The 17,807-nt window shown below is 39.7% G+C and overlaps 2 protein-coding genes across 5 annotated transcripts in view; one reads left to right on the top strand and one right to left on the bottom strand.

The window, feature by feature from the left end:
- Positions 1-3,976: 3,976 nt before the first annotated feature.
- On the bottom strand, positions 3,977-4,658 carry LOC116861976 (60S ribosomal protein L35a-like). Its single transcript, XM_032848960.1, has 2 exons — positions 4,608-4,658; positions 3,977-4,381 (listed from the first exon to the last, which is right to left on the bottom strand). The coding sequence occupies exon 2, from the start codon at positions 4,364-4,366 to the stop codon at positions 4,034-4,036; it is 333 nt and encodes a 110-aa protein (XP_032704851.1). The 5' UTR covers positions 4,367-4,381; positions 4,608-4,658; the 3' UTR covers positions 3,977-4,033.
- Positions 4,659-7,682: 3,024 nt separating this feature from the next.
- SMN2 (survival of motor neuron 2, centromeric) overlaps positions 7,683-17,807 on the top strand; it is a 33,720-nt gene continuing 23,595 nt past the window's right edge. For 3 of the 4 annotated variants that reach the window (XM_032848922.1, XM_032848930.1, XM_032848940.1), the window contains exon 1: positions 7,833-7,959. In XM_032848922.1, the coding sequence (XP_032704813.1) occupies positions 7,888-7,959 (72 nt within the window). In that variant the 5' untranslated portion in view covers positions 7,833-7,887. Of the gene's footprint in view, positions 7,960-17,807 lie in introns of all 4 variants that reach the window. The other variant, XM_032848950.1, reaches the window with a different exon arrangement.

Below are 17,807 nucleotides of genomic sequence, written 5' to 3' on the forward strand. Positions count from 1 at the left end.
TCAGAATTTGAGATTTGTACATTTTATCATCTGTGTGAGCAGTGATTGAAACTAAGCAGGGAGCATGTGAACTTTAGTTAAGTTCCCAATTGCCTTTGGTGATGAAGACCTAAAGTAAAAATTGAATTGAGAGACTGAATTAACTTTATGAAATTGTCAACCATAATTTTCCATTAGAACAAAAGAGAGAAAGTTTATTAAACTACCTCCTAAGACTTTATCTGCTGAAGTACTTGCTTTTTGGTAATCACATGTTGGGATATATTGCTTACAGATGGCCAAGTGATGAAAATGTCAATGGGAAAAGAGGAATGACTCTAGGTTGCTGAAATGCACTTTCCCATAAATTGCACCAAAATTTTATTTTATTTTTTTTTAATTTTTTTAATTTTTTTTTTATTTATTTGACAGACAGATCACAAGTAGGCAGAGAGGCAGGCAGAGAGAGAGAGAGAGGAGGAGGAGGCAGGCTCCCCGCTGAGCAGAGAGCCCGATGCCCGATGCGGGACTCGATCCCAGGACCCCGAGATCACGACCCGAGCCGAAGGCAGAGGCTTTAACCACCGAGCCACCCAGGCGCCCCTTATTTTATTTTTTAAAGATTTTATTTATTTATTTGACAGACAGAGATCACCAGTAGGCAGAGAGGCAGGCAGAGAGAGAAAGAGGAAGAAGCAGGCTCCCTGCTAAGCAGAGAGCCCGATGCGGGGCTCGATCCCATGACCCTGGGATCATGACCTGAGCTGAAGGCAGAGGCTTTAACCCACTGAGCCACCCAGGTGCCCTTGCACCAAAATTTTAAGCGTCACATAGACTTTTCCGTACAACTTTGCTTCTTAAAACCCTTTCACATACCACTAAATCTGCTAATACACTTGAAAAGTTTATAAGCATCCTGCTATTAGATGATTTGTCCAGCAAAATTGAGATTTAAAATTTATACTTTGATTATAACCTAACTTTTATAGAAATATTTTTCACGCCACCTACTGCTTTTCATGCTACTCTATCAATTGGATCTAACTTTGCTTACTGGCGTGTCCATACAGGAATATTACCTTGAGTATTACTGAATGGAGCTTCTTTTACACAAGTTTTTAGTTTGTAAGAAATTGCCTACCAACCTGGCTGTAATCAAGACAAAATCCTATTGAGTACTTCCCTTTTATAAACATATATTGCATGACAAAAGCTTTTGTGAGGGCTTTGGATTTTGGGAGGGAGGGGTTATTGGTCAAAGGCTCTATTAGCCTTGTACACTCAAGATGACTGCTAAGGTGGCTTATGAACAGACATTTAATAGAGTTATGTATTTTAATGCATGCTTGAAGAAATACAAGCACATTAAACCTGTGATTTGATGGTATATTAAAATTTCTAGTTGCAAACAGACTCATTAATTATGAATAACCACAACAGTTATTTGAGTGGATGAGAGACTCCAGAGTCCGAGGAAAAGCTCTTTGGAAAGGTCAAGAGTTGGAACAGCTCCAGATCCTATGAGAATTTTTTATTCCACAATGCTCCTCTCAGGGTGAAGTTTTGACAACTATTTTCAGTCTTTGTCATTCAGAGTTCCTGCAAATGAACTTATTTGGGTTGCATGCCTACCCTTCAGCAAGGGGAGGGCAGGCACCTAAGATGATAGAACCAAGAGTGTATCCCATGAGTAATACATGTCTGTAAGAATGCTTTGTTTTGTGTGTCAGTAGCTCTATCTTCTTCATGGCTGTGTAGTATCCTGTTATAAAAACATACCATGATTTAGTTATCCACTCTACTTTTCATGACATTTGGTGTGCTCTTAGTTTGGAGCTTTTAAAAATAATTCTGCCATAAATATTCTGTATATCTATATCTATATCTATATCTATATCTATATATAGATATATATATCTATATATATATCTTTTAGGGGTCATAAATATATATTTCTATTTAATATTAACAGTGGAATTGCTGGGTCATAGAATACATAAAATTGTTGTCTAGTTTTCCTTAATGCTCATTTAAGCACTTATAAACACATAACTAAGGAATGTGGGGAATTTCCTTGGGTTGCTGTAACAAATAACCACAAACTTGGGGGCTTACAAGAACCAAAATTTATTCTTTCACAGTTCTATAGCCCAGAAGTATACAGGCAAGTTGTCGGTGGGACCACATGGCCTCTGAAGATTCTAAATGAAAATCTTTGCTCGCCTCTTCAATTGGCTTCATGCATTACTTTGCTTGTGGCAGCCTAACTCCTGTCTTTGTGTTCACATAGCCTTCTTTTCTCAGGCTTCTTCCTATTTTTTAAAAGGATGTTTGTCATTGGGTTTAGGGCCCACTCTAATTTAGGATGATGTCATCTTAAGATCTTTAATTACATCAGCACAACCTTTTTCCCAAATAGGGTCACATTCACAAAATATGGTGGACATATTTTGGGGGCCACCATTCACCCACTACAAAATGGGAAACAAAAATGGGGAAACTTAGCTATAACTTACTTTTTTTAAAGCCATCCTACAGGTCAGTCCATATAAATCTAACCATAGTGTAGATATATAGTAATTTATCCAGTGACTTCCTTGTTCATAGACATTGAAGATGTTTTCAAGCATTTGCTACTACAAACAATTCTGTAATACAGCCATACCTATAATGTTCTTTTATTTCTGTAAGAATGCATTCCTAAAAATAGAATTCTTAGGACTATGGTAGAGTACGTGTATTTGCTATTTTAAACAAGTATTTCCAGGAAGAAAATAGCTTTCCATATCCATGCCCTTGGTAACATCAAATATTAATCTCTACTAATTTTGCCAATGTGAGTGAAAAATGGTATCTTAGTTTTAATAAGTAATTCCCTGCGTGTAGAGGTTGAGCATTTTTCCGTGTTTATTGGACAGTGAGTTTTTCTTCTGATCTACTCATGTTTTCTTACTGCTTTACGCTTTTTATTTCATTTAGTCTTCACATGTAGGCACTACTATTCTATCTATCTGTATAGTTAAAGAAATTGAGGTTTTAATTAAGGAATTTCCCCCAATCTTACCCAGCTAGTAAGTGGCAGGTTAGGGATATTAAACCAGGCAGACTGAGTGCAGGAGTTAGGCTTATTTTCATATTTATTGGCTATGTTTTTCTCCCCCCCCCCTTTGGAATATTTTATTCTTGGCTTTATTATTTTTTTGCAGTTCTTACTTTGGACGAAGCTTTTTTAAAATATATAAATGTATGTATATAATGTATTTATATAAATTATACTAAATATGTAAGAGATAGTAACCTCTTTACATTGGAAAAATATTTTCCAAACTATTGTATGTCATTTCATTGTATTCTACTTTTGCCAGAATTTTTTAATAAAGATTTTTATTTTTATTTGATAGAGATCACAAGTAGGTAGGGAGGCAGGCGGCAGTGGGGGTGGGGAGAAGCAGGCTCCCCACTGAGCAGAGAGCCCGAATGCAGGGCTCGATCCCAGGACCCTGAGATCATGATCTTAGCCGAAGGCAGAGTCTTAACCAGCTGAGCCACCCAGACGCCCCAAGAATTTTTAATTACATAATCATTTGTCTAGTTTCTTTATAAGTAAGGATGCAGACTGACAGCAGAGTTGTCCTTTTAATGTGAACTTAAATACCTTTGTTTGGGCAGGGACCAGGCATAGTGAGTGGGATGGGGTGGAAGGATAGTCTCCACTTAACTGATTACAGTACCCACCACCCCTTACTGCTTACTCCTCCTTAACTTACTTACTCCCAAAATGTATTTGGGTTTTCAGTGATAGCATGGTTTCTTGTTTCTACCTTAAGATCTTCCCCATCCCAAGTTTATAAAAATCACCTAGAATGTACTTTGGTATGTGATGTGAGGGTGAGGAGTCCAAACCTCAGATACTGGATGGTTAATTATAGCTATGTTGTTTATGAATTAAAATACCATTTGTCCATTACATGGTTCAAATACTCTTCCAAAACATCAATTTTTTTTTTTTTTTACAAGAGAACAAATCTACACCTTTATTTACTTTTCATTAAATTTAAATCCTTGAGGGGTACAGCATCACATGGATTCTGTGGCCAATGGCTTTAGCAGGAAGGTTGCTTCGGAATTTGGCGTGAACCATGCCGCTGTTTCCATGAGCACGAGTTACTTTTCCCCAGATTACTCTGGTTTTGTTTGGTTTGCCACCAGGAGTCACTGTGTTGTTCTTTGCTTTGTACACGTAAGCACATCTCTTGCCTAGATAGAATTCCGTTTCATCTCGAGCATATACACCTTCGATTTTAAGAAGAGCTGTGTGCTCCCTATGGTTGCGGAGACCCCTCTTATAGCCAGCAAAAATGGCCTTGGACCACAGCCTCCCAGACATTATTCAGCGTTTTATTTTATTTTATTTTTTTTTTTTAAAGATTTTATTTATTTATTTATTTGACACAGAGAGATCACAAGTAGACAGAGAGGCAGGCAGAGATAGAGGCGGAAGCAGGCTCCCCGCCGAGCAGAGAGCCCGATGCGGGACTCGATCCCACGACCCTGAGATCATGACCTGAGCCGAAGGCAGCGGCCCAACCCACTGAGCCACCCAGGCGCCCCATTATTCAGCGTTTTAGAGGAGTCCTGTTCCCAGCAGGCCTCCACAAGCCCCAAGATGGTGGAAAAAGCCAAAACATCAATTTTAAGTTTTAACTTTATGCGGCTATAACAGGTCTGTGAACATTCTTGTACTAAAATCACTGATAACATCTCTGATCTGCCCCTAGACCCTGATAATAAGGGTAAGGAACTAACTGGTTTGCTTTTACTTGTTTATTCACTCTTCCACTTGAAATTCAAATCGGAAACCTCATCACTAATTATTTGAATCCTTTATTTGCTCCTGGGCAAGTTCCAAGAGTCACTGAAGGTAGGTTTTTTATTTGGAAATTACATATGCACGAAGATGTGTTCCAGTTCATGAAGTTAAATTTGATGTTTTCGTAAATGCCTTCAAATCAGGTGAAATGGCTTTTCTTTGGAAGTGCATTACATTGTACTTTGAGTGCTTTGTGTGTCCTATGAAATAACTTTATAAAATACATAAATTCAAACAGAGGTCACCATCAGGGATAAAAGAACTTAATATTTTCTTTGAGGACAAAAATTCCACAGTTTCATTTTTGTTGGTGAACCTGGTCCTCATAAGGAGAAATACTTTTTCCACAAAGAATTTGCCATTCTGATTTTAAGATACTTATTCCTTCTTGAAAACTTTATGCTAAGGGAGAAAATCCAGACACAAAAGGCCACATATTCCATTTATATAAAATATAAAAATAAGTAAATCCATATATAGAAAGTGATGAGTAGTTGTGAGGGGCTGGAAGGAGGAAAAAATAGGGAGTGATGGCTAATGGGTACAAGTTTCTTTTTGGGATGATGAAGTGCTCTAGAATTAGCGGTGGTGGCTGCATAACCTTTCAAATACACTAAAAACTAAGTTGTTTGCTTTAAAATGGTGAAATTTAGGGGCACCTGGGTGGCTCAGTAGGTTAAAGCCTCTGCCTTCAGCTCAGGTAGTAGTGATCCCAGAGTCCTGGGATCGAGCCCCACATTGGGCTCTCTGTTCTATGGGGGGGCCTGCTTCCTCTCTCTGCCTATTTGTGATCTCTGTCAAATAAATAAATAAAATCTTTAAAAATAAATAAATGGTGAAATTTATGGTACATAAATTATACTTAAAAAAATAAAACCCTCATTTCAAATTTCTGCATCAAATGCCATTGTGAAGGGGTTTCTGGCTGGCCCCATAGGATCGTGCAACTCTTGATTTCCAGGTGGTCAGTTCGAGCCCCACATTATGTGAAGAGATTACTTAAAAAAAAAAAAGAAATGCTATTGTGAGAATTTTTATGATTGAGAGAAATCTCAGTGTGTTGTTTTTTTTTAAATCCATCTGGCAATCCTAAAAAATAAATACTAAATACTTAATAATAATATACTAAATAAATACTAAATCCTAAACAATAAAGAATCTGGAAAAATAAATGATAAACTCCTATTAAGATCTAAAATCCTGCTTGATCCATGTAAAGACAAAAAAATGCAACTTCATAAACATTGGACAATAATTGATCCCATTTTTCTTGCCTATCTCTCTCACTTTATCCATCACTATACTCCTCCCACTTCCTGGCAATTGTCAGTTTATTCTCTAGGAATCTGTTTCTATTTCATTCAATTGTTTTTGGTTTTCACATGTAAGTAAAGTAAAGCATGGTACTCTCTGGGTCTGTCTATGTTGTTGTAAATGGAAGATTTCATTGTGCATATGTGTATAAACACATCTTTATCCACTCATGTGGGGTTTCCATCAATTTATATTCCCACCAATAGTGCATGAGGGTTCCCTTTTTACATCTTTACTCTCTTTGTTACTTCTTGTCTTTCTGATAATAGCTATTCCAACACCTGTAATAGCTCTTTGTAGTTTTGGTTTGCATTTTCCTGATGATTAGTGATATTTAGCATCCTTCCATGTACCTGTTGACATCTGTATGTGTTCTTTGGAAACGTATATGTGCAAGGCCTCTGCACATTTTTTAAGGGAATTGGTTTTTGGGGTTGGGAGGGTTTTCTTGTTGTCTTTTAAATTTATTTGATAGATTGAGAAAGTACAAGTAGGCATAGGGAGAAGGAGAAGAAGAGAGCCTAATGGACCCTCAGATCATGAGCTGAAGGCAAGCACTTAACCCACTGAGCTACCCAGGCTCCCCTTTTGTTGTTTTCTAACTTTGAGTTTTATGGGTTCTTTATAGATTTTGGATGTTAATGCCTTATCAGTTAAAACATATGTGAGAGGGTGCTTGGGTGGCTCAGTGGTTTAGGCCTCTGCCTTCCGCTCGGGTCATGATCCTGGAGTCCTGGGATCGAGTCCCGTGTCAGCCTCTGCTCGGTGGGGAGCCTGCTTCTCCCCCTCTCTGTCTGTCTCTCTGCCTACTTGTGATCTCTGTCAAATAAATAAAATCTTTAAAAAAAAAAAATGTGAGAATGTCTTTGCCCATTCAGTAGGTTGTCTTTTCCTTTTGTTGGTTTCTTTCACTATGCAAAGAATGAAAGTTTGATGCAGTCCCATTTGTTCATTTTGATTCGTTTTTTAAGTTTCAAAATTTGCTAGAGAAGGTTTGGGAGAATGGATATGCACCTAAATGTTAATATTGGGAAGTGGCTAAAGGAATCCAGGCAGCTGTGTAAATGCTCTGTGCTGGTTTCCTTGGCGGGGGGTGGGGTGGGGGATAGCAACAGTTCATTACTTTTTAAATTTTTAAAAAGTAATCTCTACCACCTCGTGTGGGAGTGTAACTCACATCCCCCGCCCCCAGAGTAAGTCTCAAGCTGTACCTATTGAGCCAGCCATGTGCCCCTTGTTCCTTTTTATTGCTGAGTAGTAGTCTATGGTACACATATTAAAGTAAATTTCTTTAAAATGGACATAATAATTCCGCACTTACGGGGTGGTGAAAATTAACATAAAACTTTGTAAAGCATTTTTTAAATGGTAGCCGTATTAATGGTTACCTCTAGACTTTTATATTTCTTACCCACATTTCCTAAATTATTTGCAGTGGACAATATTTTCTATGGAAATTTGCTTAAAACAAAAACACCCTGGTAGAATCACTCTACGAACGTACCAAAAAGTGAAATCAAAGAATTGAAAGCAGGCGGAAAAGACGGAGCAATACGACCAATCACGGAGACTGCGACCACTCCTACCGACCACGCGGAGTTCTCCAGGCCTCGTGGCCGCTCTCCAGGACACCGTACTCTTCCGCTCCCAGAGGTCCCCAGCGGCGGAAGTTGTCACTTCCAGAGAGACGCTGCCCACGCCGTGCACCCGGCAGTAAGCTCGCCATGGCGATGGGAGGAGGTGGTGGCGTGCCGGAGCAGGAGGACTCCGTGTTGTTCCGGCGCGGCACAGGCCAGGTGAGGTCTTGGGGGGCACCGCCTCCCGACGAGTGCCGCGAGCGGGCTCCCAGCGCCCTCCTCCCGGCCCCCGCGGCTGGATGGGACCTGGCGGGTTCGCTGATTGCGGGGCCGTATTCCAGGTTTCTACGTCTTCACACGTTTGGGATCTTTTAGCCACGAGCTCCTTCCTCTTGCGGCTTGGACTCCCTGGTAGCTGAGAGACGATTCCCTACCTCACCTTGATCGTACCTTCATCTGTTGATTCTTTCTCATTGGGAAGTGGTCGGGAGGCGGACCGGGGTGAAGCAGGCGAACCAGTTAGGAGTCCGTTGAAATGATCCCGTTTTAGACCCAGGTGTTAGCAATGGAAAATAAAGTACTTGGATTCCAGGTGTAGTCTGAAATCAAGAGGTACTGTGGGTTTTGCACATGGAATCGATAATGGAGATTTGAGAACGGTAAGTCAAAGGTAATTTCAAGATTGTCCCGAACTGAAATTGCTTTTTACTCAGGTGTGCTTAGGAAGACTGTAGGTAGAGAAGGTTTGTAAGGGGGAAGATCAACCTTGGGTAAAATCTGATTGGAGTGAGTTTGGAGCGGGAGAGAAGAAAATAAAGGGAAAATTTATAAATAAATATTTCCAAGTTGTAAATAGAAGGTAGAGAAATTGGCCAGTAGATGGAGGGGGCACTGAAATAAACAGGATTCTCAATTTTGTTTTTTGTTTGTAAGGTGAGAGAAACCTGTTTCAACATTTTGTGGGCTGGTGGAAAAGATCCAGTAAGGATTGAAAACTTAGTGACACAAGAGACAGAAATGTCGAAGCACTGTTCTAGAATAGCTAAGGGAGGATGGATTTGGCCTTTGTTAGAAACATTGACAGTTGATATTGTGGTAATTATGTGCATAGAGACCTTTGTGGTTGGACAGATTTGTCAAAGTTCTCTTTTGATTGTGGCTGTGTTCAGTGAAAGAAGTAAAGTCATCAACTAGAAGTGAGAGGGGACAAAATGTTGGAGATTTGAGCAGAGAGAGTAGAAACTAGGGATAGAGAATGAGTGTTGGACTAGGGAAATGTAGTGGAAGTGTTGCTAGGCCATGTTGATGGTCTACTTGAGATTTGTGGTCATGAATATAAAGGAGACTAGGCAGCATAATTGTATTTTTCTCCAGCTAAGTTCAATTCAGGTGTGTGAGGGCAGGCACAGAGTGAATTAAGAGTTGAAATTAAAAGGGTTGTAGTTTGGGGGCGCCTGGGTGGCTCAGTGGGTTAAAGCCTCTGCCTTCAGCTCAGGTCATGATCCCAGGATCCTGTTAGGAGGCCCACATCAAGCTCCCCATCAGTTGGAGAGCCTCCTCCTTCTGCCCCTTCCCTCATTGTACTCTTACTCTCTTTCTCTTTCCTAAATAAAGCTACAGCCCGGGGGCTGTATCTTTACCAAGAGAATGTAAGGAAGGGAGATAGGGAGGTACAATGGAAATGTCTTGATAATTGGCCATGGAATTTAAGCTGGCTAAGAAATGGAGTGAGGGTTCTTAGAGTAGGAGTTTAAAAAGTTGGAGGATCAGTGTTTTGTCTCCATGAGATGGAATGATTGCCATCATCCACCTACTAGAAGGAGTAAGTTGCAGAGGCTAGAAAGTGATAGTTGTGGAAAGTAGGATTCTTTTTTTTTTTTTTTCAATTCCAGTATACTCAACGAACAGTGTAATATTAGTCGTACAGCGTAATATTTCATGTGTACACTATAGTGGTTCAGTACTTCTCTACATTACTCAGGGCTTATCATGGTAAGTTTACTCTTAATACCCTTCACCTATTTCAACCATCTCCCCAGCCACCTCTCCTCTGGTAACCATCAGTTTGTTCTCAATAGTTAAGAGTCTGTTTCTTAGTTTGTCTCTTTTTTTCCCCCCTTCGTTTGTGTTTTTTTGTTCTTCTTGTTGCTTTGTTTTTTAAGTAGGCTCCACACCTAACATGGGGCTTGAACTGACTACCCTGAGATCAAGAATTGCATCCTCCACCAATTGAACCAGCTGGGTGCCTTCTCGTCCTTTGTTTTGTTTCTTAAATTCCACATATTTAAGAGTGAGATCATACGGTATTTGTCTTTTTCTGACTGATGTATTTCACTTAGCATTATACTCTCTAGGTCTGTCTGTGTTGTTGCAAATGGCAAGACTTCATTTTTATAGCTAATAATACTCCATTGTTTATATAACCACATCATCTTTATCCATTCATCTATCGGTGGATACTTGGGCTGCCTCCATTATTTGGCTAAATAATGCTGCAGTAAACATAGAGGTGAAATGCCAATGAAAAAATATTCAGGACAACATAAAGAGGCAGAAAGGCATTTATTCAATGCTCATGGGTTAGAAGAACAAATACTGTTAAAATGTCTATATTACTGAAAGCAATCTATAGATTTAATACCATCCCTGTCAAAATACTAACAGTATTTTTCACAGAACTAGAACAAACAATCCTAAAATTTGTGTGGTAATAGAGAAGACCTTGAATAGCCAAAGTAATCTTGAAATAGAAAAGTGAAACTGAAGGTATCAAAATTCCAGATTTCAAGATATATAACAGATTGGTAGTAATTAAAGTAGTATGGTACTGGCATAAAAATACATAGCTCAATGGAATAGAACAGAAAACCCCAAAATAAGTGCAGAATTGTGTGGTCAATTAATCTTTCACCAAGGAGGAATGAATGTACAATGGAAAAAAAAAAAAAAAAACAACTCTTCTACAAATGTTGTAGAAAAACTGGACCACTTTCTTTCTCCATACACAAAAATAAACTCAAAATGGATTAGACACCTAATGTGAGATCTGAAACCATACAAATCCTTGAAGAGAGCACAGGCAGTAATCTCTCTGACATTGGTCATAGCACCATTTTTTTAGATAGGTCTCCTGAGACAAGCAAAATAAAAGCAAAAGTTATTGGAACTACATCAGAAAACAATCAAGGAAACAATCATCAAAACTAAAAGGCAACCAATGAATGGGAGAGGGTATTTGCAAATGACATATCCAATAAAGGATTAGTATCCAAAATATGTGAAGAACTGATAGAACTCAATACCCAGCAAACAATCCAATTTAAAAATGGGCAGAAGAGGGGCGCCTGGCTGTGTGAGTCAGTGATATGACTCTTTAACTCACTGTTGCGAGCCCATCCATTGGTGGATGTAGAGCTTACTTTAAAAAATTAACTAAAAATTAAGAAAAGAATGGGCAGAAGACATGAACAAACATTTCCAAAGAAGAAGACAAATGTCATATGAAAATAAGCACAGCATCACTCATCACAAAGGAAATGCAAATCAAAACCATAATGAGGGGTGCCTGGCTGGCTCAGTGGGTAGAGTAAGTGACTCTGGATCTTGGAGTCATGAGTTGACCCCCATGTTGGGCACAGAGTTTACTTAAAAAAAAAAAGATACCATCTCACCTGTCATGGCTAAAATTAAAAAAAAGTGTGTGTGAGGCTGTGCAGAAAAGGGAAGCCTCTTGCACTGTCAGTGGGAATGCAAATTGGTCCATCTGTGGAACACAGTATAAAGGTTCCTCAAAAAACTAAAAATACAACTACCTTAAGAGGTAGGAATTGCACTACAGGGTATTTACCCCAAAAAAGACAAAAACTCTAAGTCAAAGGGATATATGCACCCCTATGTTTATAGCAGCATTATTTATACTAGCCAAATTGGAAGCAGTCCAAGTGTCCGTTGATCTGTGAATGGATAAAGATGATGCAGTATGTATATACAATGGAATATTACATAGTCCTAAAAAGGAATGAAGTCTTTCCATTTACAACAACATGCATAGAGTTAGAGAGTATAATGCTAAGTGAAATGGGAAAGTGAAATAGGAAAACAAATAGCATATGATTTCTTTTTTTAAGATTTTATTTATTTATTTGACAGAGAGACAGCAAGAGAGGGAACATAAGCAGGAGGAGAGGGAGAAGCCGGCTTCCCACTGAGCAGGGAGCCTGATGCAGGCATTGATCCCTGGACCCTGGGATCACGACCGGAGCCAAAGGCAGACGCCTCTGATTTGACCCTTACGTGGAATTTAAGAAACCAAACAAACAGGTGCCTGGGTGGCTTGGTTGGTAAATCATCTGACTCTTGATCTCAGCTCAGGTCTCTATCTCAGGTGAGTTCAAGCCCCACACTGGGCTCCATGCTAGGCCTGGAGCCTACGTTAAAAAAAAAAAAAAAAAGGGGGGAGAAAGAAAGAGAAAACAAAGGAAGAAAACCAAGAAAGGCTCTTAACTAGAGAGAACAAACTGATGGTTAGGAGAGGTAGGTGGGGGTATGGGGATTAAAGAATATACCTATGATGAAATGAAATGATTGTTAAAATAAACATAAGGGTGCATATATCCTTTCAAGTTAGTGTTTAATGTTTTTGTATTCTGTGGGTATATATTCAGTGTGGTTACTGGATCACAGGGGGTGAGTAGTTCTGTTATTAATTTTTTGTGTAATCTTCATACTGTTTTCCATGGTGGCTGGTCCAATTTGGATTGTCACCAACAATACAGGAGGATTCCTTTTTCTGCCCATCCTTACCCACACTTGTTTCTTGTGTTCTTGATTTTAGCCATTATAACGGGTGTGAGTTGATATCTCCTTGAGGTTTTGGTTTGGATTTGCCTGATGATGAGAGATGTTAAGCATCTTTTCATGTGTGTTTTGGCCCTCTGTGTCTTCTTCCAAGAAATATTTACTTATCTCTGCTGCCCAGGAAGAGTAGGATTCTTTAAACCAAGTTTATGGAAAGCTTGTAGTTATTGATTATTATAAGTAAGAACCATATCAGTTAGTGGCTGCTGTTGGGTGGTGTACAAGATCGTTGGTAGGAAGGAGTTTATTTAATGACCTGCAATGATAGGATATTGGAAGGATCATCTACATGGGTTTTTAAATGATCAGGAATGACGGGTAGATTGCGAAGAGTACTGAGATATAAATCTCAAAATGAGGAAAGGTGATTCAGATGGCTGTAGATGGTCGTATAAAGAGGAATAGTAGACAGTGGAGTCTGGTAACAGGATTTTTAAAACAGTTTTCAGGAAGGAAGGAGGAAGGAAAATCTGGAAGTGGGTGTGAGGAGAAGGAAGATTGCTTTCCCATCTGTGGTACAATAATTTGAGGGATATGGAGGGGGAAAATACTTCATTTGAATGTCTGTAAAGGAAAGAAGCATCTTTGGGGAAAGCTAGATTTTTTTTTTTTTTTTAAGATTTTATTTATTTGACAGAGAGAGGCACAGCGAGAGAGGGAACACAAGTGGGGGAGTGGGAGAGGGAGAAGCAGGCTTCCCACTGAGCAGGGAGCCTGATGTAGAGCTTGATCCTAGGACCCTGGGATCATGACCTGAGCCGAAGACAGACGCTTAACAACTGAGCCACCCAGGCGCCCCAAAGCTAGATTTTAAAACAAGATTAAGGGAATATTCAGAGAAGAGGTTAAAGATACTGGGAGCAGGATTTGCTGATTACTCACGAGATCACAACAGAAGTGTCAGCAATTGGGGCTCCTGAGTGGCTCAGTGGGTTAAAGCCGCTGCCTTCGGCTCAGGTCATGATCCCAGGGTCCTGGGATCGAGCCCGCATCTGGCTCTCTGCTCAGCGGGGAGCCTGCTTCCTCCTCCTCTCTCTCTGCCTGCCTCTCTGCCTACTTGTGATTCTGTCTGTCAAATAAATAAATAAAATCTTTAAAAAAAAAAAAAGTGTCAGCAATTGAGAATTATAGAAGATGGCAGAATTGAGGAGTACCTTGGGAAACCTAGGCTACTACTACTGGTAATCGAGAAACAGATACATAAAGACAGTGCTCATGTCCTGTTCTGGTGGCTGTTGTGTAACAAATCACCCAAAACATAGTAGCTTGAAACAGTAATAATGGTGGGGTACTAGGGTAGTTCAGTTGGTTTAGTTGCTTAGTGCAGAGCCCGACATGTGGCTCTATCCCACAACCCCAAGATGATGACCAGAGCTGTAACTGAGAGTCAGATGCTTAGGTGGCTCAGTCGGTCGGGCATCCAGCTGTTGATTTTGGCTTGGGGCTTGATTTCGGGATCAGGCTGCTTGCTCAGCACCGAGTCTGCTGCTCTCTCTCTTCGTCTGCTCCTCACCCCACTCTTACGTGCACACACACTCTCTTTTAGTCTCTGTCACTCAAATAAATGGATAAATCTTTTTAAAAAGGAGGGAGGGGTCCGGTTTTTTTTTTTAGATGTTAATAAACTTTACCCTTTTGGAGAAAAAAAAATAAAATAAAATAAAAAGGAGGGAGGGATGCCTGGGTGGCACAGTCATTAAGTGTCTGCCTTCGGCTCAGGTCATGATCCCAAGGTCCTAGGAGGAGCCCCGCATCGGGCTCCCTGCTCAGTGGGAAGCCTGCCTCTCCCTCTCCCACTCCTGCCTGTGTTTCCTCTCCCTCTGTGTCCCTCTCTGTCAAATAAATAAATAAAATCTTTAAAATAAAATCTTAAAAAAAAAAAAAAAAAAGTCAGGCACTGACTGAGCCACCCAGGTGCCCCAGCAGCCATTTCTCTTCTTTGTGATCTCAGTGTGTGGGCTGGTTTGGATTTCCTTATACCCCTTTATAGTCCTTCCCTCTCACTCCTCCTCTTCACCCATTCCCCCAATAACTGCTGGATCACATTTTCTGTTACCACAGATTAGTATGCATTTTCTGGAATTTTATAAACATGAAGTCTAGGTTAGCTTCCTTTTATTCATAATAGTTATTTTGAGTTTCACACATTTTGTTGTACATACTAGTTGTTCATTCCTTTTTTACTGCTATAGTGCCTCACTGCATTAATATACTATGATTTGTTTATCCATTCACTTGTTCATGGACATTTGGATTGTTTTCATTTGGGGACCATTACTAATAGAGCTGCTGTATTAGTGGAGAAGACTTTGTATGTACCTAAGCTTTCATTTCTCTTGGAAATGTACTCATGGAGTAGTTGTATTTTAACTTTTTAATAAGCTCCTTTGGGATGGGGGGTACCTGGCTGGCCCAGTCATTCGAACATGTGACTCTGGATCTCAGGGTCATGAGTTCAAACCCCCATGATGATGTGTTGCCCACTTAAAAAAAAAAGAGGGAGGGAGGAGCTGCCTTGGGAGCACCCTACTATTTGTTAAATGGGATGCTACCCATTGGATAAATTCAGTATGGCCATTAAAAAAGGGAGGGTGTGAAGCTCTTCTTTCTGAGTGATTGTACCATGTCACATGTTGACTAGTAATGTGTGACACTTCCCTATTTTCCACATCCTTTTTAATATTTGGATTGGTAATTCTTGTTAACTTAAGACATTCTAATGTAGTGCCATCTCAAGATTTTATTTATTGTTCTAAAGTTTGTGTTTGTTTGTTTTTTTTAAGTAATCTCTGCACCCAGCATGGGACTCAAAAACTCACAACTCCACCAGCCAGGCACCCCTAGCTTATGATTTTAGTTAGGATTTCCTTAATGACTGATGATATTGATTGTCATTTTATGTGCTTATTTGCTACGTATTTACTATCTTCTTTGACAAAGTGCTGAGATCGTTTGTCTTTTGTTATCTGTTTACTTATTTATTTATATGGGAGAACAGGCAGGGGAAGGGGGAGAAGAACACTCCCCATTGGTCATGGAGCCCAGCAGGTGCTCCATCTCAGAATCCTGAGATCATGACTTGAGCCAGAGTCAGATCTTTAACCACCTAAGCCACCCAGGCAGTTTTGTCTGTTTTTAAATTGGATTTTGTCAATATTTGCAAGTTCTCCAAATATGCTAGATACAAAATCTTTACTAGGTAGATAATTCACAGATATTTTCTCCCAGTTTGTGGCTTGCTTTTTCAGTCTCTTAACATTGTCTTTTTTTGGGAATAGGAATTCTTCATTTTGCTGAAATCTAATTTTTCAGGTTTTTGTTTTTTTTTTCCCCAGTGTTCTTTTTGTGTAGGCAAACTAAGGTCACAGGGCTTTTTCTCTTAGAGTCTTACAGTTTTGTTTTACATTTCTGTGATCCATTATGAATTAATTTTTGAGTATGGCTCAAGATAGGGATGCAAATTCTTTTCTCTGGGTAAGAGTTTCCAATTGTTTCAGCACCATTTGTTGACACTACTGTGCTTTCTCTACTAAATTGCATCTGTACCTTTGTTTCAAATCAGTCATATGTGTGTGGGACTATTTATGACTCAGCTTTATTACATTAGTCTATCTGTCTTGTGCTAATAACACACTTTTTGATAACTATAACTTCACAGTACATCTTGAAGTCAGATACATTAAATCCTCCAGCTTTGCTTTGCTTTTTCAAAATTGTTTTGGCTAGGGGCACCTGGGTGCCCTTAGTGGTTTGAGCGTCTGCCTTCGACTCAAGTCATGATCTCAGGGTCTTGAGATCGAGCCCCATGGGCTCCCTGTTCAGTAGGGAGACTGCTTCTCTCTCTCTAATAAATAAATAAAATCTTTTATTTATTTTTTTTTTTTAAGATTTTATTTATTTATTTGACAGACAGAGATCACAAGTAGACGGAGAGTCAGGCAGAGAGAGAGAGGGAAGCAAGCAGGCTTCTTGCTGAGCAGAGAGCCCGATGCGGGACTCGATCCCAGGACCCTGAGATCATGACCTGAGCTGAAGGCAGCGGCTTAACCCACTGAGCCACCCAGGCGCCCCAATAAAATCTTTTAAAAAGAAAAATAAAAGTTGTTTTGGCTATTCTAGGTCCTTTGTATTTCCATTTGAGTTTTAGAATCAGCTTGTCAATTTAATAGGTGTTGACCCTTGAACAGCATTGGTTTGAGCTGCACAGGTCCACCTGTATGTAATTTTTTTTGCCATAAATACAGTACAGTAATATAAATGTATTTTCCTTAGGATTTTAACATTTAGTTTACTTCAGTGTAAGAATACAGCATATAGGGGCGCCTGGGTGGCTCAGTGGGTTAAAGCCTCTGCCTTCAGCTCAAGTCATGATCTCAGGGTCCTAGAATTGAGCCCCGTGTCAGGCTCTCTGCTCAGCAGAGAGTCTGCTTCCTCCTCTCTCTCTGCCTGCTTCTCTGCCTACTTGTGATCTCTGTCACATGTATTGTCAAATACATAAATAAAATCTTTTTAAAAATTTTAAAAAGATATAGTATATAATACTTTTATCAAATGTGTGTTAATGGGCTGTTCATGTTACCTGTGAGGCTTCTTTCTGGTCAGCAGTAGGCCATTAGTGGTTAAGGTTTTGGCAGGTCAAGTTATACACAGGGGTGCTTGGTTGGCTCACTCAGTAGAGCATGTGACTCCTGATTTTGGGTCGTGACTTCAAGCCCATGTTAGGTATGGAGTCTGCATTAAAAAAAAAAAAAGTTATACACAGATTTTTTTGCCTGGGGGCAGTAGAGCGGGGTAGAGAGGAATTGGCACCCCTAATCCCCCCACCTGTCATTCAAGGGTCACATGTACTTTTCTCTTAAAACTGCAATTATATATATTTGATGCTAACAGCATTGGGTTTATTTTTTTTTAACCCAAGATTTCCCTGTTTATATCTTAGTTGGATGAAGCTTATTTTCAGTAGATTCCTCTGCAAAGACTAGTTGTGTTCTTGCACACTATAAGTTAGTCTTGGTACTTGAACGATGGGTAGGGTGTATCACAAGATCCTTGGCTTATACTTTCTCTCATAAATTTCTTTCTTTTCTTTTTTTTTTGAGATTATTTATTTATTTATTTATTTATTTGACAGACAGAGATCACAAGGGGGCAGAGAGGTAGGAGAGAGCGAGGGGGAAGCAGGCTCCCTGCTGAGCTGGCATCCTGAATGT

The sequence above is a fragment of the Lontra canadensis genome, unplaced genomic scaffold (genome assembly GCF_010015895.1).
Source record: "Lontra canadensis isolate GAN:19392208 unplaced genomic scaffold, GSC_riverotter_1.0 scaffold4, whole genome shotgun sequence".
NCBI classification, from domain to species: Eukaryota; Metazoa; Chordata; class Mammalia; order Carnivora; family Mustelidae; genus Lontra; species Lontra canadensis.

Coding starts and splice junctions, on each gene's coding strand:
- LOC116861976 (XM_032848960.1), bottom strand. CDS start 4,366: ATGTCTGGGAGGCTGTGGTCCAAGGCCATTTTTGCTGGCTATAAGAGG.